This window comes from Polyodon spathula, chromosome 2 (assembly GCF_017654505.1).
Source record: "Polyodon spathula isolate WHYD16114869_AA chromosome 2, ASM1765450v1, whole genome shotgun sequence".
In the NCBI taxonomy this organism is placed as follows: Eukaryota; Metazoa; Chordata; class Actinopteri; order Acipenseriformes; family Polyodontidae; genus Polyodon; species Polyodon spathula.
In genome coordinates this window covers 96,033,483-96,061,404 of record NC_054535.1, presented here as the reverse complement: position 1 = coordinate 96,061,404, position 27,922 = coordinate 96,033,483, and the positions used below count along the sequence as shown (strand labels likewise).

The window sequence follows — 27,922 nt, the reverse complement described above, 5'->3', positions numbered from 1 at the left end:
AAACAGTGCACTATTTAATAACCAGTAAACAAAACATTTTAGTGTTGCATATGGTGCAGTACAATTGTATTCAATTTCCAGCTGTACAAATACATTCATTTAGTTTTGTTAATCAGAACCATAACCATACACATACGTTATGTGTACCACTGCGTTGCACTGACATGTAGAACAAGTTGCAGTATGTATTAGTCACACAAATTTTTTCTACATAATCATAAACACTTTCCTTCTCTATAAGCTTGGTTTTCTTTCGCCATTTTATTTTTGTCTTTGTTTTGTCTCCAGTCATGCAGTGTTTTATATTATTATTATTATTATTATTATTATTATTATTATTATTTAATAATAATAATAATAATAATAATAATAATAATGTAATGACCCAGTAGTCTGTGCTAACTAAGATGACTTGTTTTTACTGTTTGGACGCAGAGGAGTATTGATCAGCACTTAAATATTCAAAGAGTTTTTTTGTTTTTTTTTAAGCATCAAAATGATATTGTACTGACAGTTCATCGTTGAATTGAATGTAGCATCGAGTCTGTTCGGCTGCACAGAACTCGGCTAGTCTATTGTTGTCTTCAGATAGAGATTAAAAAAAAAAAAAATAAATAATCCATACACCGCACTTTTGAGCACTGGGAAAATTACTGTCTTAATGTTTTTATGTCATTAGTCTAGCAAGTGTTCACCTGACCAAACACTGAATTCTGTGCTGGAAGAAATTCAAGCATGTATGTCGGTGTACATTATCGGCTAAAATAACAAAAACTGCCGATTGCCTACCAAATCAATGGCTCTGAAGGGTGGGAATAAGGAAATTCATAGACTGACAGCTATTGTGGTAACAGTTAAGCAATACAGCTGTGATGTTTTCATATTCTGAAGACTGATAACTTTAACCTATTTTTTTCTCATGTACACGCACGTCTGGGTCGAGAGAAGGTCAGTCAAGAGTCTGAATGCTTAAATTTAACATTCAAAATGACTAAGGCTATTAAGAGTAACAAATTAAAACTTTTAATCAGAACAGTGGTTTTCTGTTTTTACCTAGCAACATGACCTGCATGCCGTAGATCCTGAAAAAATAAATCTGGTTGTTAACAGTTAAGTTTGTGTGAACTGTAATAACTGTGGCTGTAATATCCCATTGTGGCACTGGTACAGTTGTTTATTATTAGATACACCTGTGTATTAGTCACTCCCCCATTTTAAGGGCCCCACAAAAATGCCTAGAAAATTGACTTGTAGGTCTTTAGAAATTCTGGTTTGTGATTGATTAAAACTTCATCACATAACCAAAAACAGATCCAACTATTGCCCCTGTGACGCTGTTTATGGTCAATAGTTTTTTTACAAACTCCCTCAAGTTATGTCATCACACTATACGTCCTCACTCTCTTCACACAACAAAGCAAAATGGCGGATAACAGAAAATGAATTACAAAAACAAAACAAAAAACTTTAATAACTGTGCTGTGGATTTCAAAAACATGACTTTCTTGACTGATTCCTAAAAGAAATATGGACTGCAGACCTCGGCTCATATTTGGAAACTAAAGGGCCCTCGGGAAGAACTGTAGTTAACTCAACCTGCGGCTTCGAGCATTATAGTGAGAATATATTTATATGAGAATAATTTAAAATTTGTTACAATACTGTTAAATTGCTGGGAGGTAAGAAACATTTGTGCATTCGATAGTATTTGACAACAAATTCCTTTTTTGAGGATCCCTACAGAAAAAAAGTCTGCATATATCAAATTGAACAATGCTTTAGTTGCTTGCATATCTAGAACTGTTTTCCAATCTATAACCTTGGCAACATAGTGGGCAATGAAAGCATTATTTATGTTTTGCATTGCTGTTTAATCCCTAATAATACCCCTTATTCCTGAATCGCTTTCCTAAATCCAGCCAAACGATAAGTGGATAGAATATATAACATACAATGCATTCAGTTGTACTGCAAAGTGATTTTCTTCTGGTCTCACAATTAATTTTTTGGTTTTCAGGTAAAACAGAGAGAGGAACATACTCTTACGGAAGAGAGTCAAACTTACAGGGGTGCCATCAGGTGAGCTCAACATGAATCCACATGCTACTTATCCTCAGCTAACTAGTAGGTGCTTGTGGCTGTCTCTGGTCAGCAACAACACTGCCACTGTCTTTATTCCAAGAGTGCAATGTGAAAGTGATTGATTGATTTGTATTACAACTATATGTACCTAACAAACTTTAGTCTCATTTTTATTAAATATACTTTCCTGCTTGTCAGTTTTCATTGTTATGCATTTTCTAAGGTGCTCTATGTGCTGTTGCTGCGGGGCTGTATATTGTATTGTGGTTAATTGGCGGATGTTAATCCTACTCTTAAATGGTCCATCAGCAGATGATTCATACTGTCGGCCAAAGGTTCTTGTCATTTATGAAAAATGATCACCATTTTTAATGAATCTCTTTTGACAGCTGAGACGATTAACCATTTTATGGATGCTGAAACCAAGTGATCAGACGTTTTTTATTAAAGGTTACATTTTATAACTAAATAGGAATTGTTTAGAAATTTGAAGTAACAGTACTTGTTTACAGTGGATCACCCCTGCTCACTTGTAACGCACCAATGTTTTTCTTGAGTTAATGATAGCGGTCCTCAGTCTCTGTGGGTCAGAATCATAGCAGTCCCTGTTATTGTTCCACAAGGGTCATTTGGAATGCATCTCTTTGCTGGTCATGTTATTTCTGTATTTTGTTCTGCTGTTTGCCCTTTGTCCAGACTTGACACCCATTGCATTTATTATATATACTGTACCATTGTTTCACACCTCTTGTCTCCTCACTTTTCTACACTTGGTCCAAAGTTTAAAGACTACTTGTGGAGCAGGGAGCACATGGTTTTTCTAAACTTTTAACGGTACACTAGGAGTTACAAACTGGACAGCTGGATTGTTTGGAGTGAAAAGTTTGATGCTCATTACCTTTGGTAGACTAGAGCTTTGACAGCCCCTCAATATTATAATTTATACTTGCCAGTCTCTAAAAGGTTATGTGGTATTGTCTTATCTGATATTTACAGTCATATTCAACGGATGCATTCTAATTATAAAGTAAAAACCATTTTGCCTTGTCCATCATCAGGTCAGCTTGCACTAAATTCTAGTCTTTATGTGGAAAGGGACAATGAACTTTCAAGCTAAGAAAATTGGTCAGTGAGAGGTATGTCACGTGCGGCTTGCCCTCACACCAAGTGTGCCCACCTCCCGCACTTGCAACAATACATCTTCCTGGTGGCCTGCCTCTTAGCCTCCGTTTAGATCAGCAACAGCCTGTCAGAGTCCTTTGAGATCTCTATTCCTTGCAGCTCAGGAGCCATATACTGACAGGTGCTGCAGTCTGGGGTCTGGACTGTTCTATCTGCCTGACATGAGAAGATCCCAGAGTAGAGGGGTGTGAATCACTTCTCTCAATGAGGCATGTATGGAAGTACAATGGCCTTCTGTAGAAAGCCATCATGGACAGGTGGTGCCAAGGAACCCTTGTCATTGTGGAAATTAATGCTCAGCCTCAACTCAGGTGGACCTGTCTGTTAAAGGGAAAACCAGATCACTTGCTGTCGTTGCAAACACCAAACCTTCAGCCCGTATAGGTCAGTTACCCTTATAGCTTTCTTCTTGGTATCAGCTGAGAGCACTAACTGTCTGGTGTTAGTGTTATCAAAGCTACAGTGTGTTTGTGTGTAAGAGGGACATTAATTACAAAGAGACAATAGTAAACTCTTGCCCAATATTAGAACCAAAGAACCTGAAGACAGATACATGTGTGAAAAAAAGGGTGGAGAGTGCCTCAGAGTTAGTTACTGTGTGATGGCAGTTCTAGGCCGCATCACAAAACCATCATTGCAACTGGCTCTAATTGGAACGTAATGGGTCAGTCTTCACTTGGAGGAGCCCAAGGGATGGGGAGCAATGGGAGGAGGGAGTTAGCTTGTAGCTGCGGAGGGACTTTATTAATCATTTACCTGCATTAGGGCTGTAAATCTATATTTCTATTCTCGTAATAATGCAGTGGAAAACAGTCCAGATTTGGAAAATATGATCATAAAAAATGTCAACACCTTTTTTTAATAGCATCAATGTCTAAACCTTTTGTGTGAACAGTCATTTACCAAAAAATACTAGTATTTTTTACAGTTGTGTGGGTTTTTTTTTTTTTTTTTTTTTTTTTTACATTTGCCTTAATCTGTACATACATTTTCACATGTTATTATAATACATTGGTGAACAATATAACAAGATGATGTATTTTAATTTTTTGAGTTAAATATCAGCTATATTTACTCTAAAAACTCAGATTTTTAGACAACAATCATATTACAATTAAATACAAAATAAATAGTTTATTGGTCATAATCTACAATAAAATGTAGCTCCTTGCTGTTATGACTGTTACTATTACATGTTTTTAGACAATTGTAGTGCTATCTAAACATTCTTTTTGGTGGTATTTTAAAGCTACCATTTTAGTTTACTTCAGTTTTTCAGTAAACAGTTACTATTTTAAGCGGTGTCTTTTTGTAGGTTGTTTCAAATAGACATGGAAAGGGTGAAATCGAAATTAACTGTCAGGTTGAAGGCAGGAATTCAGAACTCGTATTGTCAGCCCCTGACCTCTACCTGACTTTGATGGAGCTTCGTTTTCACCTTTCCAGCACTATCCTCTTGCACGGTAATGAGTCCCAAGCACAGCAAGGGAAAGAAAACCACCCAGCAAAGAGCACTGGAACTGTCCACCAGAAATATACACAACAGCAGGAGTTGCCAGATAGATCTAATCCTAAGAAAGTGACTGCTGCCAAAATAAGGAATTATACACAGGCGTAGTGCAGTGCCGCCTGTGAGTTTCGGGCAGCTGAGGTCTTTCAAACTGCTGCAGCGTTTTGGGACATGTTTATACCCCCACAGTAATAGTTGCCTTATTGATTGAAGATTGTATTTAAACAACAAATATGTTGAGTAAAATAATCCGTTTTAAATACAACTCTCACTGATGTATATTTATTAAAAGTTTATGTTAAGTAGTGAAGCTTAGTCAAATTTCTCAAATGCTGAGTTATAGAAAATGGCCTCTCACAAAATGCACCTTCCTTCACATCAGTGGACTTGATAATGCAACTGTTACCAGTATATACCATAAAAAAATGTGGCCACTGTATATATTAAAGGTTTGAATTAAGTATTGATGGACACTTTGGGTTACATTTGAGTTTTTTGGATTGCATGGGGAGAATATAAATGTCAGTACACAATGCTTTATTGTTCATTTTTGTTACTGAATTGTTTTTGGCTGAGTGTCAAGGCCATCAGACTACCAGCAGAACACTGTAGAGAACATTGAGCATGAGCAAAACAAAGAGAATTCAGTAGAAAAATATTCACAAAGCAACCAAATATGTCCATTCCCTTGCTGAAAAACATATTTTACTTAGCAGTTTATATATGTCTCTGTCTCTATTCAGACTAAATATCATATTTTCTTTACTAGGATTCATTTATTTTTCTGTTAGTACTTTTTTTTTTTTTTTTTTTTACTTCCATGTATACAGTTAGGAAAAAAGTATTGATTTACTTTATTCTGCCATGACTGTTTAATACTATAGTATGATAAGATACAAGTATAATATGTATGTGAGAAGCGAAATAGCACATTTTATTTCTTCGTTTGTGACACATTTTCACAGAAAAGAATTCCTTTGCTCTGACTGACTGTCATCGAGTAAGTAATGTTGTGCTACTTTTAGATGTTGGGAAACAGTCTTAACTAGGCTTTTTTTTTATCCCTCATTCATTAAGGAAAATCTTTGTAGTCTGTTTCCTGTTTATCATATTTTTTAATGACTCTCAGAAAGAAAACACAAACTCTCTCATACAAACGTACTGTATATATTCTTATAGTCCAAACTGCAGTAAATCTCTTTTTCATAGCACTTTGAGAACACCACCTCTACTCCTCCATTTTGTCGCTAAGGTGATCTCTTTTGGGATGTGGGATTATCCTCAAGGCAATTTGCCTTACATCAGGTTTGGAAAGTTTGAGCCCCATTTTTCACCTTTCAGTAACAGACACATTTTGGTTGGCACGTGCATGGCATCCTTTTTTTCCTCCCCTCTCGCTGGCAACACATTCGCATTGATCAAACATTCTGCTCAGTTTTGGAAGGGCTGCCTTTTATGCATTTGTTTTCTTATTTTACTTCTGACAAGGATAGCATTGGATAACACTTTTTAGTGATCCTGAATGGTGTGATTTGAAACAATTCAAAACTATAAAAAACTAAATGGTGCCTTCAACACCACTACATGATTTGTGGTCATTTGCTAGCGTTCAGTCCTAAGCAATAGTTTTCTTTTTTTCTTTAAGATTTAAGAATGATTCATTAAAAGCTGAATAAATAATACAACTACTGTGCTGAAAAATAGTAAAATATGAAGATGATCCATATTCATAAAGCATTAACATGCAGATTAATGTATAGGACTCTATGCACTTACTGAAATGTAAATGTGTTTTGTGAATGTGTAACTAACGGTGTTTTTACTTACATTAGCTAATAGCTGTTCTATTGACATTGAGTGAAAACATTTTATTTTTTGTTTTCTAGTTACGGGCATGTATACAATTTTGCCTTGGTAGACTGATTTAATCCAGAAATCCAGACCACTGCCCTGGAATATGTCTTCTGTAAAAGAAGAGAACTGCACATGCTTCAGAGTGCATCTTGCCTAATTTATCTGGAAGGGAATCAACATTGTAGAAATTTACAGCCATTCCGCTGTGGCGGAAACATCTTTGGAATGTGATTGTGAGTGTTCAGGGTAAGAGGCTTGGGCAGCCAGCCTCTCAGTGCTCTGTCCCTAGTGTAAAGTCTTAAGTTCCTGTGGTAGTTCACTGCTTTGTATCTGATTACTGTGAAGAGTCGAAGCGAAGGGCACTCTGCTGAGAAGGGGAATGCTGACAACATCCTGCCTCGTAGCAGAGCATAGTGGTGATTGTACTTGGAGAAGCATTTGTTTTCATTGGCCACCGCTCCCGGCCAATGGGGTTTTGGAAGGATGTGCAGGCCCACTTGCCCCTTGCATCCTGCCTTGTCGAATATAGTTTGGCAGGGCTCGCAAAAGGAAACGGAAAGCACTCCCCACAGACAAGACCTTCACTTACCAGGTCTTTTTAAACTTGTTATGTCATCAGTCAGATGCATTGGTTTGGTTTATTTTTTCACAATGCTGATAGACATACAGCATGTTTCTCCTGTACTCTAAAAGAGGTATTAGATTGATTGCGCTGGAGAAAGGGTTCCTTTATATTAGTGCAGTTCTCCCTCTTTATTTTGACTTGTACATAAAAAAAATTAAATACCAGAAACAGCTAATTTGTCAAGGGCTTTTATACAAGAAAATGTAGGACTTTTTGCAGTTTACTGTCAGCATGGCTCAACAGTAAATCAACCAAATCACTTCATCATCGAGTATTGAGGAAGCACTGTACAGTTCTGAATCTAACTAAAAATACTGTGGGCTTGATTGCAGTTTTCTTCAGAAAGGAAAAATGCACCCACTACAATCGAGTTCATATTCAAATATTAATAGGTGTTTGTAGGTTTTTGTTTTTTTTTAATTCCAGTACCTCTGTTACGTTGTCTGGAACATAAATCAATGGATTGTCGTGAGTTATGCGATTGCAGTTTTGTGATAATTTCAGTTAATTATTAATGTCTGTGATCACACCTGTTTTATAAGGAACAGTTAAAGTAATCCCACTGTTAGATCCAAACAGAAGGGCCCTGTTGCTATGGAGTTGTGATGGAGATCAGCCTTCAAAGCCTTAACGAGTCCCGTTTTCAAAGGCTCTGCCAGTGGGGTCTTTCTAGCTTGACTAGGTGCCAACAAATTCATGAATCTCCACAACTAAAATTCAGCCCATAGTGTGATGGCAGTGATAACATTTAAAGATGGCAGTCCCATCCTTATATAAATTTTAAAACAAATCCCTGTCAATTGACATATACTTGTATAAATGTATGTCGGTTTGAGTTCAGAGCAACACATTTGACAGCAAGACAAAGATACTGTATAAGCTGGTATGTAATAGTAAAGCTAGTGTACAACACGTCAACAGCGTCTTGTTGACCTTCAGCCTTTTCGTGGTTGTGATTCTGGAAACTGTTTTTGGGCTTGCTGACTGTCTTCTAAATCCCACATGGGTAGAAGAAATTGCAATGGGGATGCTGAGTTTGCATCTCATTGCTGAAAAAGAGGTGGGTCGCAGCCATGATTTTGCATTTTGCATTTGATGTAGTACCGTCTTTTTTTTAAAGGTACAATAACCCAAAGTTTAAAAACTACTTTCTTACATCATAGGTATAACCAGTCCCTTATCACTTTACGTTCACTTTTGGTTAACCCAATTTATCCTCCACCTAACTGTAAATTCACTTCCTGTGCGACGGTTATTATGCCTCAGACTGCCTTGCAGTCTGTTGGGTTCACCAAGTCAAAAGACTGGGCAAACTTGTGAGTGTTACTGAGAGTTGAGGAAGTGATTTTAAAAGCTTCTACCCATTAAGACAAAGACAAGGCTACATGAACACCTCATTTGCCGTTTTTTGATTAAACAAAGTGAAAAGAAGATTTAAAGTTTTTAGTAAAAGGATGTATCTAATGATTAGCAATGGTCATATAAAAGACATATGAAATATTTTGCTTCAAATATAGACCTGTGAGTTCAGAACTTTTACTTGGCTTGAGCTAGCTTTGACCTAAAAAATAAAAACAAGAAAAAGTAATCTGGACAGGGGTTTATTGTAATTAAAAGAAAGGGAAAACAAGCCGAAGATTTGATGTGTTTCATAAGGTATACTTCTATTTTTAAACTGTATGCAATCTTTTTTATTTAATATATGTACAAGATTTTTCAGTATAACAAGGGATTGATATTGTTCTTGAACATGTGTGTTGCATAATGTTAATTTTCACCAGCTGCGTTCTAGTTTGAAGATCCACTGTATGTATTCCCCAAAGCAAGCTTGTAATAATTTACACATCTGCCATCACAAAACAAGCATATATATTGTAACAATCTCTGCATTTGTGTTGTGCTGTATTTCTGTGTATGCGAGTTTACGTGCTGTGTGTGCCTTATGTCATTCCTCTTTGTAATTGTGTTCCCTTCCCCTTCTATTTCCCGCCATTGTTTAACTCTGTCTCTGTTGCTGTGTGACCCTAGCCTGTGCGCGGGAGCATGTTCTTTGTCTCCCCTGTGATTGGCCCTTCCCATTGTATCAGTCGTGTAGTGCGTGGTCTGTGTCTCCCCTATGATTGGTCCTGTCTGCAAGTCACTGTATGTTAAAGTGTTCAGCGTGTTCCCATTGGCCCCAAGTGTGCGGCTGAGGACCAACAGGATATGTAAGGTTTGAATAGAGTAGCAGGGGGCTGAGGTTATAAAAGGCATGGCGACACCCTATTGTGGTTGTGTCGTGGGTGCCATGGTTCCGGTGTAGCTGATAGGGAGCTGTGTGTGTGTGTGACTAAGTGCTGAATAAAGCTTTTGGAACGAGAAACCAACGTGTCTGTCTCTCTCCTGCTTTCTGGCTGTCTGAAACGCTACAATATTGATTTTTAATAATATTGATTTAACATTTTTAATAATCATAATACCTGTTTAGAAGCATTAAACACTGACTTTTGTTATATGAACATCTGTTTTCAGTTGAACAGAAAAGGGCTGTCAATGGTTGTCTTTTAAGGGCTGCTTTGTATACAGTGTTTAACAGGCCACATTTGTCTGACGCTTCATTGTGGATTACACAGTTGCAATGTTTAAAAGCGTTATTGACCCAAAGGGGATTTTAAGGTGGTATTGCAAGCAGAAAATATACTCATAATAGAGAAGAGTTTTAGCCTGAATAAAATTAAATGGTGGTGTCTTATAAATATACGCATTGTGCAAGGACAATATTTGCCAATGTAAAAGTTTTTTTTTTTTCCTTCTGAATTTCTTGGTAACTTCCAAAACAGTGATACATTCAAGGTAAAACTTAAGCCAAGCGACAAATGTTTTTTTGGCTAATGCCTTAGTGTAATTACGTCAAGTTTTATAAGTGTTACCTTTTTCTAAACTTGTAATATTAACTGTACTATTTGGATCTAAACCTGGCATCAAGGTTGGATTGATGTGTCAGTGATTGCTTACATTGGAGATGTGGTTGAGAGATTAGGTGAAGGTATGTAATATGGAAGAGTGGAAGCGACAGCATGGGAGAAGTACAGGCGTGAGAAAGTGCAGAGCAGTTTAGAAGCAGTAAGGAGAAAGTACATCTTTAATTGCTTTAATCAGAAAACACAGGACATTGGGAAAACACTGCAGCTCAAAGTCAAACAGCTGCATGTGTTTTTCTGATAACAAACAAGCTGAAACTCGGAGCAGCTGATTCAAATTCAGCGCCGTTCTGAGACACGGGGGAGGGGAGGGGCCAACAGCACAACAGAACAATGCAGCTATAAACGAGGCAGTCTTCCCACCGACAGCGTGGGAGAAGTACAGACGTGGAAAAGTACAGAGCAGTTTAGAAGCAGTTTGAAAGCAGGTTGACAGCTGCAGAAGATAAACTAAACTTCAAAAGAAAAAAAATAAATAAATAACTTGGTCTTCAAGCCAGTAATCTGTGACACCTGCATGATGTGGGAAATCCGAGAAAACCCAGCAGAGCTAAACCAAGTGTGCGTAAGGTGCCGCACGATCCAGGACTTGCATAAACTAGTGAGTATGCTAGAAATGGAGCTGGAAGAAATTAGACAACAAAAGGATCTTGAGGAGCTGACACACCCACAATTCATGGAAGTCTGCACCACTCCTAACAGACTGAAAGCCACCAGGGAGATAGAAGGTCAGAACAGCTGGGTTCAGGTAGGCAGAAGCAGGGAAAAAAAGAAACTTTGTCAAACACAACCACCAGAAATGAAAACATCCAACAAATTTGAGCCACTTTAAAATTTTGATGAGCAAAACCAACATCAAGAGAACAAAAGGAATAACATCCAGAACCCTATTAACAGTGGTGACCAGACAGCAAACAGAGGGGAAGTCATGATTGTTGGGGACTCCATATTGAGAAACACAGCAAGTTCAATTCACAATTTGGACCCCGTGTGCTGCCTTCCTGGAGCCTCCGTCACGCACATCACTGAGAACATGGACAGGCTCCTAGAACGAACAGGAATCCCTGCAAAACAAATTCAGAGAGCTAGGAAGGAAATTAAAAGACAAGACCAAAACTGTGGTATTTTCAGGGATACTGCCGGCACCTTGCAAAGGACCGTATGGACAGCTGGAAATAATGAATCTAAACGCATGGCTGAAGACGTGGTGCACACGGGAAGGCTTCACCTATCTTGATCATTGGACCACATTCTACAACAAGGACTATCTGTATAGACAGGATGGACTGCACTTAAATAAAAAGGGACCCAATCTACTTGGAGAAAAGAGCCATGAGCAGGTTCAGAAGCATTTAAACTAGAAAGGAAGGGGGAAAAAATCAACAAAAAAACAGAAAGGTGACCGCATCAAAACAAGGACAACAACTCCAGTAAGACAACCATTAAATGCATTTATCTAAATGCCAGAAGTATCAGAAACAAAATTTTAGAACTTGAGGCTACTGCACTAACAAGTAAATATGATGTGATAGGTTTTACTGAAACTTGGTTGTCTGAGAGTGATGGGGACGAGTATAACATATGTGGGTATACACTGTATAGGAAAGACAGGCAGGACAGAATAGGTGGAGGGGTAGCACTATACATAAGAAACAGTCTTGAAGCCCAGGTGTTAAACCTGGACAAAGAAAATAAAGCCGAATCAATATGGGTCAGAATAACAGACAAAAATTAAAAGGGCATAATAATAGGTGCATGCTATAGACCGCCAGATTCAGACGGCGAGCAAAATAATCTGTTATACAATGACATTAGAAATGCGTGCAGCAAAGGAGAAGCCATACTAGTGGAGGATTTCAACTTCCCCCATATAAAATGGGAAAACCCGGTGGGGAGCACGACAAAAGAAATTGAAATGGTGGAAATGACAAATGACTGCTTCCTAACACAATTTGTCAAGGCACCGACTAGAGGGGAGGCATGCCTTGATTTAGTCTTTTCAAGTAATGAAGACAGAATAACTAAAACAGAGGTCAAAGAACCACTAGCAAACTCAGACCACAACATGGTCTCATTTGAAGTGCTTTTTAAAACCCCAAAAGTAATGACTAAAGCTAAGGTTTACAATTTTAGAAAAGCAAACTATGAAGGTATGAAACAGAGACTAACAGAAGTAGATTGGAGTAAAATAAAGAAAACATTCACAGAAAAAGGATGGCTGTTCTTCAAAAATGTAGTACTAGAGGCGCATAACAATTACATCCCTAAAGTAGACAAATCGAAATGTAAAACTAAATTGCCAAAATGGTTTAATAGATCAATTAAAAAAAATATTCAGCGAAAAAAGGCACTTTACAGAGCATTTAAAAAGGACCAAAAACAAAGTACACAGAAAGAGTACAAACGGAAGTGCAAAAGGAAGTTAAAAAGGCCAAGAGAGAAATAGAAATGAACATTGCTAAGGGAGCTAAAACCAATTCCAAAATGTTTTTTCCAATATTACAAACAGCAAGAGAACATTCAAAGAGGAGGTTAAATGTCTAAGAGATACAAATGGCAAAATCATAGATGAAGAAAAAAAAATAGCAAATATATTAAATTATTACTTTTCACAAGTTTTTACAAAGGATTATACGGACAACAAGCCCCACATGTCAACCTGTTCCTATTCAGTTTTAAATAACTTTAGCATAACAAGGCAGAAGTGTTAAAGGGACTAGGAGCTCTTAAAATAAACAAATCCCCTGGGCCGGATGAGATCCTCCCAATAGTACTCAAAGAAATGAAAGAAGTAATTTACAAACCGCTAACCAAGATCATGCAGCAGTCTCTTGACACAGGGGTGGTACCGACAGACTGGAAAATTGCAAACGTAATACCGATCCACATAAAGGGAAACAAAACTGAACCAGGTAACCACAGACCAATAAGCCTGACTTCTATTATATGCAAACTTATGGAAACTATAATAAGATCCAAAATGGAAAATTACCTATATGGTAACAGTATCCTGGGAGACAGTCAACATGGTTTTAGGAAAGGGAGATCGTGTCTAACTAACCTGCTTGATTTTTTTGAGGATGCAACATCGATAATGGATAATTGCAAAGCATATGACATGGTTTATTTAGATTTCCATAAAGCTTTTGACAAAGTCCTGCATAAAAGATTAATTCTCAAACTGAACGCAGTAGGGTTTCAAGGAAACACATGTACATGGATTAGGGAGTGGTTAACATGTAGAAAACAGAAAGTACTGATTAGATGAGAAACCTCAGAATGGAGTGTGGTAACCAGTGGTGTACCACAGGGATCAGTATTAGGTCCTCTGCTATTCCTAATCTACATTAATGATTTAGATTCTGGTATAGTAAGCAAACTTGTTAAATTTGCAGACGACACAAAAATAGGAGGAGTGGCAAACCCTGTTGCAGCAGCAAAGGTCATCCAAAATAATCTAGACTAGATTCAGAACTGGGCAGACACATGGCAAATGACATTTAATAAAAAAAAGTGTAAGGTACTGCACGCAGGAAATAAAAATGTGCGTTATAAATATCATATGGGAGATACTGAAATTAAAGAAGGAATCTATGAAAAAGACCTAGGAGTTTTTGTTGACTCAGAAATGTCTTCATCTAGACAATGTGGGGAAGCTATAAAAAAGGCCAACAAGATGCTCGGATACATTGTGAAAAGTGTTTAAATCAAGGGAAGTAATGTTAAAACTGTACAATGCATTAGTAAGACCTCATCTTGAATATTGTGTTGTTCTGGTCACCTCACTACAAAAAGGATATTGCTGCTCTAGAAAGAGTGCAAAGAAGAGCGACCAGAATTATTCTGGGTTTAAAAGGCATGTCATATGCAGATAGGCTAAAATAATAGAATCTATTCAGTCTTGAACAAAAAAGACTACGCGGTGACCTAATCCAAGGAACTTTTTCGACCTGAAAAAAGAAACAAGGACCAGGGGTCACAAATGGAGATTAGACAAAGGGGCATTCAGAGCAGAAAATAGGAGGCACTTTTTTACACAGAGAATCGTGAGTGTCTGGAATCAACTCCCCAGTAATGTTGTTGAAGCTGACACCCTGGGATCTTTCAAGAAGCTGCTTGATGAGATTCTGGGATCAATAAGCTACTAACAACCAAACGGGCAAGATGGGCCGAATGGCCTCCTCTCGTTTGTAAATTTTCTTATGTTCTTATGGCTAGTCTCCAAGCCGAAACCATGAGAGACACATCTCTGGGGCAACGGTTTAATTATGCCACATGCTAAAGACACACACAAAGTCACTTCCACAACAGTCCACATCTGCCGAATCTCCCTTGTTTAAAAGAGGGCCTGTTTAATGTAACCAAAATGTGTTCACTTCAAATCTGGCAAGTACCATTTCAGTGTTCTCTTCCCAGACACTGCTGGCCAAGAGTAAATTAAATACCTGTGTACTGTATCCATACACATGTGCTTATATGTGGTGTATAGCTGTGAAGAAAACACAGTGATATACAGCAGTTAATGTAACCTAGATGTTTCCATGCCATATATTAGGCAGATGTCCTTGTTTTAGCAGGATAATAATAATGATTATGCTAGTAAAGTATGTATTGAGCCAAACGTGAACCTGTTGTACTCTCAAGGAAAAAAGTCACCGCAGCATTTTTTTCTTGTTTTACTGTGGTCACTTTTATAAATGATTATTTCTGGATGCCCACATTTAGTTTTGTGAGTGCGAAACAAGTCAGACCTAATCTAACTTTGATCATCATTTTCAAGAGCTTGCCTGTGCCACAGCGGTGTAAGGCTTGCTGCTCATTTCATACCAAGCCACGTTTCTCACAAGAGCAAAAAAAGTAAATTAAAAAATTTTCAGTGCCTAATGTCTACGGACAAGATTTGGAGGTTTATGAATTATTTGACTGGCAGTTAGCAGCACTGAATAGGTTAGCAGTATTAAAAAAAGCTTCTTTTTTTTGATACATTCATACATGTACAAGGGTTTTACACTTTAACATGTAGCATATTCAGTGCAAATGAACTGTACTTCACACTACTGACTTAATTTGTTATACATGCATGCATATATGCATACATACATATATGGACAAGTACTGTGAAAAATACATGGTCAGTAAATGATGGTATCATTTAGGCAATGGTTGGAATTTTGAGACAGGAAGCTTGCTTCAACCATTTGGATATTTTAGTACATTTTCAGAGCCAGCTGTAGGTGGCACTTTTTTATTTGCCCTTTTTTGCGCATCCCAATACACTCATGTGCTTGCCTGTTTAGAGTTTTCACGTACAATTTCCTAAAACTGAATAATACTAATGGAAAAAAAAAATAGTAGGTAATACTGGAACATTACTTGAAATGTACTTCTACCTAGAGTTTGACAGATGTGCCATGCTTTAAATACCTCAATATACCAGTGTAAAATAATTTTGGAATGTTCTGAGTTTTAAGAGGATATTCAAATAACGAAAGTCCACGTTGGTACTAGTTATGACTTAGGACTATTTCATATTGTAGCAGCCCACAGTACAGTACAATTACATTATTTGCTGTTAACCTGTTAAGGTTGGTTGACGTGGTTGTATAATTACTGTGTTGTATGCTCAGTATGTATCGGTTCCAGAAATGGTGACATTTAGCACATGTGATAGGCCTCTAGAGTCAAGAACCAAACCGCTGTTATTGGACCAGCGCTATACTGTGCCTCTGCATTTTTTTTCTGTTAGTGCTGTTTATTATGTAAAAACCCATGTACCAAAATGGAGCTCTTCCTGCTTCTGAATTGAGTTGGAGTATTTGTCTGAAGTGAAGCACTGCTGCCTATCTTCAGCTTTTCAGAAGTGTAATATAAGAGGACACGCTGATACTTCGCTGCATGAGAAATCCCCACTGGGAATGTCCTTTTAACTGCATGAACATTTCTGTTTGTGTTGAACATTACATAGGTGGATCCAGTGTCCAAGTGTAATACAGAGGCCTTTATCTGACTGGTAGCCAATTTCAGTACCAAGACCAATATACTGTAGGCCCCTTTTGTTTCTAGCGGAAGCTTTTAATGAAAAATCACAAACACAAATAGGAGTAGCAAAGGCAGAAAATGTTAACTAATCAAGTAAAATGTGAATATATATATATGTGTCAAATTAATGCACACGCGATTTCCGTCACCAGTTTTCTAATGAGAAAAATTAAATGGCAACAGTGCCAAAGAAAAGAAAAATATGTTCTACAATATAGTCATAGTCATATTTTTCCTTTCCATATGAAGTGTGCGTGCATGCTTGCCAAGGCAGGGGGTTGTTTGGGTGGTAAAAGGCAGGTTACAACGTGCTAGCCTATATACACTCAAATCAGATGAAATAGCACTGTGTAACAAATTTATTTTTTTTTGGTTCCTGGGTAGTATGTGTTATTTCCTAACTGCTTATGCCTCAAAAGTATACAATGGCTATTGTGACCAGGACAGTTATATTTTGAAATTGACTTAATTTCCGGAAAACATTCCAGATAGATTCAGTGCTGAGTAAACTTGGAGTAACTTCTAGAACTTTCCAGTAATATAAATAGTAGTATAAATACAGGGGCCTTAAGCCCACCAGTTCAGTTTAGTTCCAGCTGCCTAACTGGATACATATCTGCATTTTTCTGGGAGGTCATAGGAGACTTCAAAATGGTGGCATTCCTGATGGGTCTCCAAGGCGGTTTTACCAAGTTTCCCTGCTATCTTTGCATTTGGGACAGCAGGGACACCAAGGCGCACTACCACAGGCGGGACTGGCCACAGCGGACCGAATTCTCTGTGGGGAGGAACGACGTCAAATCGGAGCCACTGGTGGACCCCCGGAAGGTGCTGATGCCACCACTGCTTTGTCGCAGTGGTTCGGGGCTTCCTGGGCAATCACAAGGCCGAAAACTATGTGGAGCTGGTTGAGACTTTGGTGAAGAACTACGGCACAGTGGGCTGTAGGATGTCCCTCAAAGTCCATATCCTTGATGCTCATCTTGATAAATTCAAGGAGAACATAGGAGCGTATTCGGAGGAGCAAGGCAAGCGCTTCCACCAGGATATACTGGACTTTGAACGCCGCTACCAAGGACAGTATAACGAGAACATGATGGGAGACTACATTTGGGGGCTGTTCGTGAAAGTGATTTACAGTATAATCGTAAATCTTGAAAAACTACTCACTTCTAAATCTTTTGTAGTCATTTTTGTATTACTTTAGTATAAATACATGTTAATTTGGATTCATATGTTGTTTTCTCATTGGAAATAGGTAAATTTCAAAGTATCACTGTCCTGGTCACAAAAGCAAAGTTTGTGGGGAATAATAGCCATTTTCTATACTTTTGAGGCATGAGCAATTAGGAAATAACACTTACTACCCAGGAACAAAAATTGTGTTACATAGTGTAATCAGATGTGTGTCACACTCGTTTAACCGTCACTGAAGTCAAAACTTTATAGGGTCAGATATGTGAGTGCTGACTGTAAAATACAAGCAAGGTAATCATCAGAAAAATGGAAGGGGCAAGGGGGATGATCATGCTGATAAGTGAGGGGTAAGACATTGATTTTAAAATCTGAATTAGCAAACATTAACAAAATAAAAGTGTGTAACCTTATCCCTCCTATTGACTTTTGCTACAATAGCTGTTGGATCATTCAGGGTTATGTATAATGCCTTTTGTTATTGAACAGCTAACTGCTAGTATTTCTAGTAGGCTGTTTTTTTAAGGAACCTTAAGGGTTAACAATTTTGAGAATACTTTGTCAATACACAGAACCATTAGCAAAAAAATAAATAAATAAATAAAAAATAAACACTTTTTGTGCACTTTTCTGTGGTATTATCACCATTACCTTAATGTCTGCATTTTCTAATCATCATTTTGTGCCCAAGTAGGCATACTGCTGGTTATTAATATCAACATTTGAGTCTTAATCCTGGGGTGTGTGTTCCTGTTCATATGTTTGCCATTTATCTTTCTTAATATTTATAGTGGATGCCAGCTGGGGACATCTACTGTAGTCATCTCTGAAATTGGGCAGAATAACTGCATGATCATTTTATTGCTCAGTTTCTGATCTACATTGCCATTTTAAAAGATGCATTGTGGGAGGCGTGCCACTCTGTTTTAGCATTTTTTTCTCCTCTTTTAAAACAAAAATAAAAAATAAAAAAGCCTGACTTTATTTAAGACAAGGAGCCTTTGTTTTGTCTTGCAAATGGCTTGTGGAATTCTTCAGTTCTCAGTGGGTTAACTGGGGAACAGGAGCTGAGTTGTAATTGGCCTATTTAGGGTGTTTTGCATGTGAATGGTGCGCTAGTGAAGCATTACTAAGTCTGTTGTGAGCGGCACAGTGATTAGAATTTAGATTAGGGAAAACACTTTCTGTACTTTATCAACTACAGTAATTAGTTCAGTTGTTGGAAGTTAACTTAGAGTATCGATAAAGTTGGACTTTCCGCTCTTCATTTGGCCATGGCTAGTCTGAGTTTTAAAAGCGTGCTGCCTTTATATAAATTAACAAGCATTTATCTACTTTTTGTTGCTCAATAATTTAAGGTAATTAAGAGAACCATGTTTTCTGTGCAAAGTTTAATCAGGAGGTATGCATGTTTTGGGTAAGTGTACTTTCACAAGAGGGAAAGGAAAATTGGATGTTAGATATTGTTTATAGATACCTGATTTTATAGGTAGTAATGTAGTACTATAATGTAGTAAGATGTTTTTCTCGTGCTACTGTTACACCTGCTAACTAAAATATGTAACTTTAGGTGTATTTTTAATTGTTATTTATTAACAAAAAAAAGTTTCATTGCACCAAAAAATTTTAATACTTACGCAATTGAACACAATTACACTTCCATGTACAGGTGGTAAACTTTTTTTTTAGGCAAGTGTTGTGCAATAAACATATGTACTATTGTCTTTTTTTGAATAAGTAGTTTAATTAACTTTTTGTGCCCTCTGAATCGAACTTGAATATAGGATAGCATACTTTTTCAGTATCTGGTTTTGTTTTTTTTTTTTTTTTTTAAATAAAAAAATTGTACAGCGCTTCACTGTAGAATAAATATTTGTACTGCATATTTTATTTAAAGAAGATCTATTTTTTTAAATAAAGTTTAATATATATTTTCTAATAATAATATAATATTGATAATATTATAATATTTTTAAATCCACTTCATTGTTTGTCAGCAGGAACAAGTAGAGGTGTCTTTGTGATTCATTTTATAGCAACGTTTGTTTTATAATTATTTCCCCCCGTTATTTTAAACCTTTTTAATTGACCTGGTGTGTTTTTTCCCATTTCAGCCGAGTCACCTGGGAGGTGAGATGGGTATGGGTAGTCCTGGGGCACTTTCACCTACAAAGCCAGGGTCACAGTATTATCAGTACTCCAGCATTAATCCCAGAAGACGACCATTGCACAGCGACTCCATGGGTGAGCTTCTCTCCTAAAGCCATGGGCTTAAGATCCTTTCAGTCACTTCATTATATTAACCTGTTCGTCACCTCATTAGAGTAACCATCACTGTTCATCCGTTTGTGACATCCACTGGGCTCATCGTGAAGGGCAAAGGAGTCCTTTTTAGCATCTTTTTGGTTTACAAAATATCCTTAATGTTGAAGTCCTTATTGTGTATTCAGTACGTTTTTGGAAGGCTTACAAATATGCATAGCCACTCAAATGGCTTGCGAGTTGAAGTCCTTCTTCCTTTATAAACCAGAACCATGTTGGTAGTAGAGAGAGAATACTCAATTGATATAAATGCTTTCCACCTTGTCAGGCAAGGCACAGAACACGATTTACCTGTGTCTCATCATGTCCTCTGGTTAATACAGTTGATACAGTTGAAACTGGGATAAAACTAAATGTTTAAATTTGAACCCACTGATTTCAAAATATAATTTTGCGGAAGCTACTTTTTGGCAAGTAGAATGAATACACACATCTGTATTGAGTTTTGACTTCTGTGGTTTTAGCTTTTAAATGATTTATGTATTACTACAAAATACTTCATAGTAATAAGTACCTGTAATATTTCATGAGGTTATTTTAAGTATTTGTACGACCAGTTTCTGCTTTCCAAATGATCATCATCATGTCTATGAATGGTTTTAAAAAAAAAATTGACATTCATTTCACAGACCAGACGGATTTTCAGGTCTGCTTTCTCAAGCTATTTCATTAAAATTAGTGATTTCTTTATATAAAATATATACACGCTTATATATCTATCTTTTCTTTCTATGCAGCTGAACGGCTTTTGTCTGAAATGTCCTGAAATAAATTATTTTTTATTCATTTAAACCTTTGTACATCCAAAAAAAAAAAAAAAAAAAACAACAAAAAAAAACAACTTTTTGCACACATCCACACAAGAGTAAGAGAGACAGTACTCTGGTGTAAAGAAAGACATTTACGCTGCTCTGTCTTATTGTGTTATAAATTGGTCAGTATTGTCTCACGGCTTTAACAACTCAACTATAGTTTTAGTTTAGGAAACTAGCCCACTCTTTATTTCAGCAACATCTTCTGCAATTTTGCTCATTATATTATGTTGGAGAAGTTTAGTCTGGCGGGTTCTCGCAAGAGTAGAATAAACATTTAGTAGTTTGCCGTAATAGATCATTCTACTTAATTACTTTTTTTCCACTTTACAGAGGTACAGACAAAGAAAGTCCGGAAAGTTCCTCCAGGTTTACCATCCTCAGTAAGTTTTAAAGTGCAATTTAATAAATGTGTACATTGTGTTTATTTGTTCATTTAGATAGTGGGTGAAAATTGTAACTTGACGTGGTTACCACTGTTAATGTATACACAAATTAAAAAAAAGTTCAATAAAACAATTTGGTTAATAAATAAATATAACTTACTGAACAGTTACTGTAGATGACACTTTTCTTTGATTGGAATTGGTCCGTACATGTTTTTGTTATGTTTGTTTTTATAGACATCTAGGACACATTCATGAGCATAAAGTAAGTTCAATTTGAAGTCTGCTACCTCTACATTTTAAAGGCATTGTTTTGAGCAAGTCTTACTCGAAGCTGCAATGACTGATTTTTAGAGTAGCTTGCCTATTGTCCTCTGTGGCGTTAGCTGCAGAGTCTCATAAAAAAACGGGTGGGAGAAAAAAAGCTGTCTGCTGTTTTTATCAGGGTTATCAGCACTTTTTAGGCAATGACTGCTGTGTAATGGCATTTTTACCTTGCTGGATGAAAATAAAAATACAAGTAAAAAATGTGGTTCTGCTGACCATCTGTGAAAGTAGGTCCCATTTTTCATTTCATTCGTAACTGGATGAAAGCTCTTTGATTTCAGGTACTCTGGGTTCCAGTAAAATGGTCATATAAGGGGTGGTTTGTTTATTTTTTTTCCTATTACTAACTGTAGCAGCCAATAATATGGGATAATTGTAATCCAATATTTATCATACCAGTTTAACTTGTCTCGGTTCACAGGTGGTTTTTGTATGATTTGGGTGGGCTTTGACTACGGAACATTCACATTTACTGGACATTAGAAGTCTGGCATGAGATGTAGTTTGAATATCAATCTAGTTTACTGGTGAGGTCTAACCAGAAATCAGGAATTTTAATAGCAACACTTTATCAACATAACCCTATGTACAGTACATTTAATTTTGTTCAGAACATGCATTTCACATGTTCAGGATTAGCTTGAATTCTTTACAATGGTTCTATAGAGAAGTTTGTAGATTTGTTGCTTTGCAGTGCAGACACAGATTGTTTACAAGTGGCAAGAAATACAAAGTTTGCTTGTAGAAATGTAACTTGTTTTCCTTGAAAATTATTTGGGAGTTTTGTTATTAATGATGTTGCTTTAAATTGATGTGTCATAAGAGGTAGTATAAAGGTACAAGGCATGCCTGTATTTCAGTATGCTGTGTCCCGATTGATATTCAAAATATTATTATTATTATTATTATTATTATTATTATTATTATTATTATTATTATTATTATTATTACTACTACCACCAATATTGCTATTTTTGTATTTCAATTGCGTGTAAATGATTATAAAATGAGACCATGCTTGTTATAAAATGGTCTTTTAAAACATGTATTTATTTAGTTTTTGTTTCAATGTTTGTTTTGTCTGTTGCTTTTCTTGTGTGTTTTTTTATAATTAATTTAATATATTTTAAGCACAATTAAGACGAAAATAATGTGTAAAGATCAGCAGTGCACTTCAGCAGTTCAAACAGCTTTGTTTATTACTTCAGTAAAGACTGTACAGTATGTAACATCATCAGCCTATAGACAAGTGTAACATCCTTTTTTATATTTTAAAATTTCATTTTTTATTATTCGAAATTTTAAAATGTATTTCCTGAGGTGCATAATATATACACAATATTAATGTTCGCATATCTTTAATCACAAGTTCGTATAGAATGTCCACAGGATCAGCTGTCTACGAATATTCACTTTTAAGTGATAATATTTATTATATATATATATATATATATCCCTATATATATATATATATATATATATATATATATATATATATAAATATATATATTAAAATATTTTTATAATAAAATATAATGTATTGGTGGGTTGATATATTGGTGTTAATGCAAGGTTTTTACATTATTTAATGCCAATTAAAAAAAAAAAGCATACAAACAGAAGAAAAAGATATAAATGCAAATGTCCTCATTCTAAAATCACATTCTAATTTTGTTTTGCATTATTTGCTCTCTTGAAGACTAATGCATTTTTTCTGCTAAAAGGTTATTTTTGATTGATTTCAAAATAGAGGTGTTCGTAGAAAATCTTTAAATTATAGCTTGTTTCTCTGTTGATTTGGATGTAAAGAATAATCATACAAAGTAGATTCATGAATTCATTGTGATATCACACTATAGAGTTCAGTACAAATCAGTATAAAAAGCTTTGTTCTGCAGAGTTGTAAATACTGTATGTTATGAAAAGAAAAAGGAGAGTCAGGACTTACTACAGTATCAACAGTATGATTATTGTTAGCCATGCATTTTGAATGGGCTTTCCAGTAGTCGAGGGGTTTGATTATCAGAGATCCGTTACCATGAAGTCATGGTAATTCGGAGGTAGAATTTGAAAAATGTTCCTCCTGGGTGCGTTTTTTTTTTTTTTTTTTTTGTAGTTTTTATTTTGAACAAATAAACAGTGTCATTTTGCACTGGAGGTGCCATCCAAAACAGTACTTAAAAAAAAAAAAAAAAAATATATATATATATATATATATATATATATATATATATATATATATATATATATATATATATATATAATTATATAATAATATATTATTTCCTCACCCCATATTATTGATTTTACACTGTGATAGGCGTTGAGTGTCGTCCATACTGAGATGGTGACAGTCCCTAGTCATCTTACGAATGCTGTAAAATTTAAGTTTGTAACTAAAAAAACAAACTATATTACTGTACCCCCCCCCCCCCCCCCCCCCCCCCCCCCCCCCACCCCCCCCCCCCCCCCCCCCACCCCCCCGCCCCCCCCGCCCCCCCCCCCTCCTAAATAATTTCCTAGCTCCCATTGTATTGTTGGCAAAAATGTTTACTAAGTTAATTTACTTAAACTACAATTATCCTGTCACTTCAGGGAAACCTTGAAATAATGTGGTAATCAAAAGGAAATTAGTTCCCATTAGGCAGTGCAGTTTCACTGGTAAATGTATTTCTAAAGTACATTGACTCTTTTTCTTGTTTTTGTCATTGTTGATGGAAAAATCATACCATTACACATTCACAGCACTGTGGACACCACACTGTGGGCACTATACTAAATAGTATTCAGATGAATAGTTTGAAACCTCAGAATGTATAGTGTGTTGGTATACACGCTATTTACAGTATATCAAGCTGTAGTCATGTTTCTGCTATTGTTTGATTTTTGTTTTGTTTTTTTAATGGAGGGACTGATTGAACGTGTGTGTAATAATCTCTAAAATGTTTAATTTCCAATGCGTTTTTTCTTGAAGAAAATATTTTATTCTCGTATGTTTAATTAGTGTTAATGCTGTCATGAATTCTGATATGTAAAACTCACAGAAAAACAAAAACAAACAGACATGTTAAACATGCATATCTAGGTAAAGATTAAAAGTTTTAGGTGTGTGTGTGTGTGTGTGTGTGTGTGTATATATATATATATATATATATATATATATATATATATATATATATATAAAAATGCTAAAGACATGTATTTTAATTTAGTCAGAATATAAATTTTCATCTAGACAAATTAATTAAATTTGACCAGGGTCTACCAGGAGGCACAGTTGGGATTTACCCTAAAATAGTCAAGGACTCATCTGATGTAGACTGTAAACATTGGGACTCGCGAACGGTAACACGGGGGAAGTTCAATAAGACCATGAAGACAGTAAAATTTTATATCGGCTTTAATAAGATACTTAAAGCACAAACATTTTGGGTACCACGTATCAGAACTTGTGCTCTTGATCATAAATGTTTGTTTGTTTTTATTATTGTTTTGCACATGGAACTCTCGGTAAAAAGTATTTTTTTTTGGAAACCACATTCAGTGAATGAATACTGAATTACAGTTGCATTATAATTTTGTTGTAAAACAAAATTAAGAACCCCAAGCCCTCGTGGATTTCTACTACAGTACACACAATGAGAGCATAGTATACTGGTGTAAAATGGTCTGTTTGCTGGGCAAGATCTTTTAATCCATTTATTTATTTGTGGATAAAATGTGTATACCATGCACATACTGTGAAATTAAAAGCCTTTTTTTTATTAAGGCACATTGCACATTTTAATGCATTAAAAAAAAAAAAATACAGACACCACTATTTCATGTGACTAGAATTGTTTATTGGTGTTTAACTGTGCTCTTGTGGTTTCCACAATGTTGTCAGCATATGTCATGCAACTATATTTTCAGAAAATAAACCTTGCCCATACACACGTAGAGACTCAGAGTCCCTGCACTCTGACAGTCCCTGGCTCCCTAAACGTCAAGTAGGAAACATAAACTTTATTGTTTGCTAGCCTACCTGTCTTCCCTGTCTCGCAGTTGCTTTGCTCCAGAGATGAAAAAAAAATAATAATAAAATTAAAATAATAATAATAATAATAATAATAATAATAATATTTACACACATCGCAAACACATGATCAATGAGCTACATTATAAAGCTTAAATTTAACTTCCACATTTATGATCAGAATGTACAGCTGTGGCCAAAACCTTAGCATCACCTAGAATTGTAGGATTGAGACATTAATGAGAAAAAAAAAAAAAAAAAAAAAAACTATATGATGGATGATACTTTACAAATATAGCGTGGCCAAATCATTAGTAGTATCACCTCTTAACATTGTAGGATTGAGAATTAATGAGAAAAAAAAAAAAAAAAAACTATATGATTGTTATTACTACTATGAAATGATATCGCAAAAGTCTATCGAAAGCTATATTAGTAGTACAGTATTTCATGTTAGATTTTGAAATGTTACTTTTTTTTTTTTTAATCTTTTAGCAATCTTTTTTTTTTCATTAACTATATGGAAACTACAAAGCGGTATGCAGTTCAATATGTTAATGTAACATTGTTTAACAGGTTTCATTCGACTTTATGAAGCAAAATGAGTAAATTCTGTAGGGTGATGCAAAACCTTTGCTGTAGATAACAAGATATCAAGGAACACCGGTAGCTTGCCTGGCAACCAGAAGAAATGAGAAATGTTTCTACTATTGCATGCACATTTTGTCTGGGTAGAGAGCAGCGAAAAGTTCTGAAGCATCATATAGAAAGTTAAATCTTGTACCTAATTCCCATGGACCCTGCTGTGTTAGCCAATGCCCCCTTGTGGAGTTAAAGAGATGGTTATTATTTATCCCCCTGCCTATCGGCTGTGTTTTAACAGAGTGCCCAATTTAAATCACTTCACATGTCGCTAATCGCTTTGGTATATTAAAACAGATTTTAATAATTGTAGATGGAAGAGGACTTGGCTGTTAAATGAGTTCAACATTTCTTTTTTTTAATAGAGCTCAGAGAACACTTAAACTGAGTTTAATGTTATTTTGTTTTAGGTATTAGCTTTTTAATACTTTTAAATATATAAATATTTATATAATTAACACTAATAATGCTGTGTATTTAGTACTGTAAAGAGTATGTATTCTGTAGTCTGGGAGCCGTACTCTTTTACTAACTGGACTCCTCTCCTGTATAGACTGGACGTTGTTGTAGCTGCAGCTGATGCATAGTTCACACACCCTAGCCTCTGTAAGCCGCCTTGGATAAAGGTATATTCTATTCGTCTTCGATTGGAAAAGTTTGAGATTTGTCAGTCAACCTAAACAATAAGGGTATGCAAGTTGTTTATACACACAGAAACCAGCAAAAGTAGAATTAGACAGATATAATATACATTAGAAATGATTTTTTTTTTTTCATTAGCAATGATTTCATGCAGTATTTTCTAATTTAAATCTTAGTATATCATCATTATAGATTACAGTCCTGCCAGTGTGCTGTGATGTGAGTAACAGTAAAGCGATGCTAAATAAATAGGGTTGAATTCTATTTTTGTGGTTAGGTGACTGAGATCTATATCCAAGCACTACCAGGTTCTACCAAGAAGTATTTAAAGAAAACAAAAATAATAATAATGTTATCAAAATCCTAATTACATTTTCATATCAAATGTCTTGGTTAATTTATAAAAATGTTTATAATATATGGATTACAGAGTACAAAAGGACAAAATGATGTAGAACAACATGTTGCATGTATGATCTGCTGTTATCAATTAAATCTGCTAGTTTATATAAGACTGGTATGTTTAATACTATTTGCAGAGGGGAGTTCTAAATGTTTGTAATAACCTGTACCATGTTTTATGCAAGCATGCCTAAATCAAAATGCAGTAGAGATGTTGGTTTATATATATATATATATATATATATATATATATATATATATATATATATATATATATATATATATATAGATATATAGATATATATATATATAGATAGATAGATATTTATTTTTTAAATGTATAAAATACTTTAGTTTAGCTTAGTTTATTGATTTTGTGCCCGCAGGACCAGCACAGGTAGATTTCAATACTGCAAGCATCAATACAAAGACCATACTACTAAGTAGACCATACCCACTAAAATATTTTATACAAATAACATGCTTCACAAAAATAAATTACAGCATATTATCAGAAATAGTTACGCATGACATGCAACAGTGTCTTTTGTTGTGTGTTGGCCTAACCCTTAGGTGTGTACCGGCCTTAATGAATGAAAAGTGTACCAATTCCAATCCTTAATTAGTGTATACAAACATTTTCTCTCCAGGATAGCAGGGTATGGTTTCAGTGAAAGGGCCTTGGAAAGAGCATTATTCAGTATAAGATCAAAACACAAATAGTAAGAACATGCATTCTTTTTATTCACATCTATATGTTCTACAACAAATGTATATTCAATCAGGTGTGATCTTGTTCTGTATAAATGTATGGTTATAGACCAGTGAGAAGTCCCAGATTCTAAATGCACATCTACACCTAAAGGGGATGCAACTAAAAGGGCAGGGCTCAAGAAAAGAGCTCCTTTCTATTGCAACCTAGAAGAAC

General features: G+C 35.7%; 1 protein-coding gene across 13 annotated transcripts in view; it reads left to right on the top strand.

The window, feature by feature from the left end:
• LOC121304414 (transcription factor 4-like) overlaps nucleotides 1–27,922 on the top strand; it is a 172,921-nt gene that overhangs the window by 87,549 nt on the left and 57,450 nt on the right. For 8 of the 13 annotated variants that reach the window (XM_041235609.1, XM_041235592.1, XM_041235565.1 and 5 more), the window contains 3 exons: nucleotides 2,018–2,079; nucleotides 19,561–19,690; nucleotides 20,914–20,963. In XM_041235609.1, coding sequence (XP_041091543.1) covers nucleotides 2,018–2,079; nucleotides 19,561–19,690; nucleotides 20,914–20,963 — 242 coding nt within the window. Of the gene's footprint in view, nucleotides 1–2,017; nucleotides 2,080–18,675; nucleotides 18,864–19,560; nucleotides 19,691–20,913; nucleotides 20,964–27,922 lie in introns of those variants that run through there. The other 5 variants (XM_041235651.1, XM_041235621.1, XM_041235614.1 and 2 more) reach the window with 3 other exon arrangements.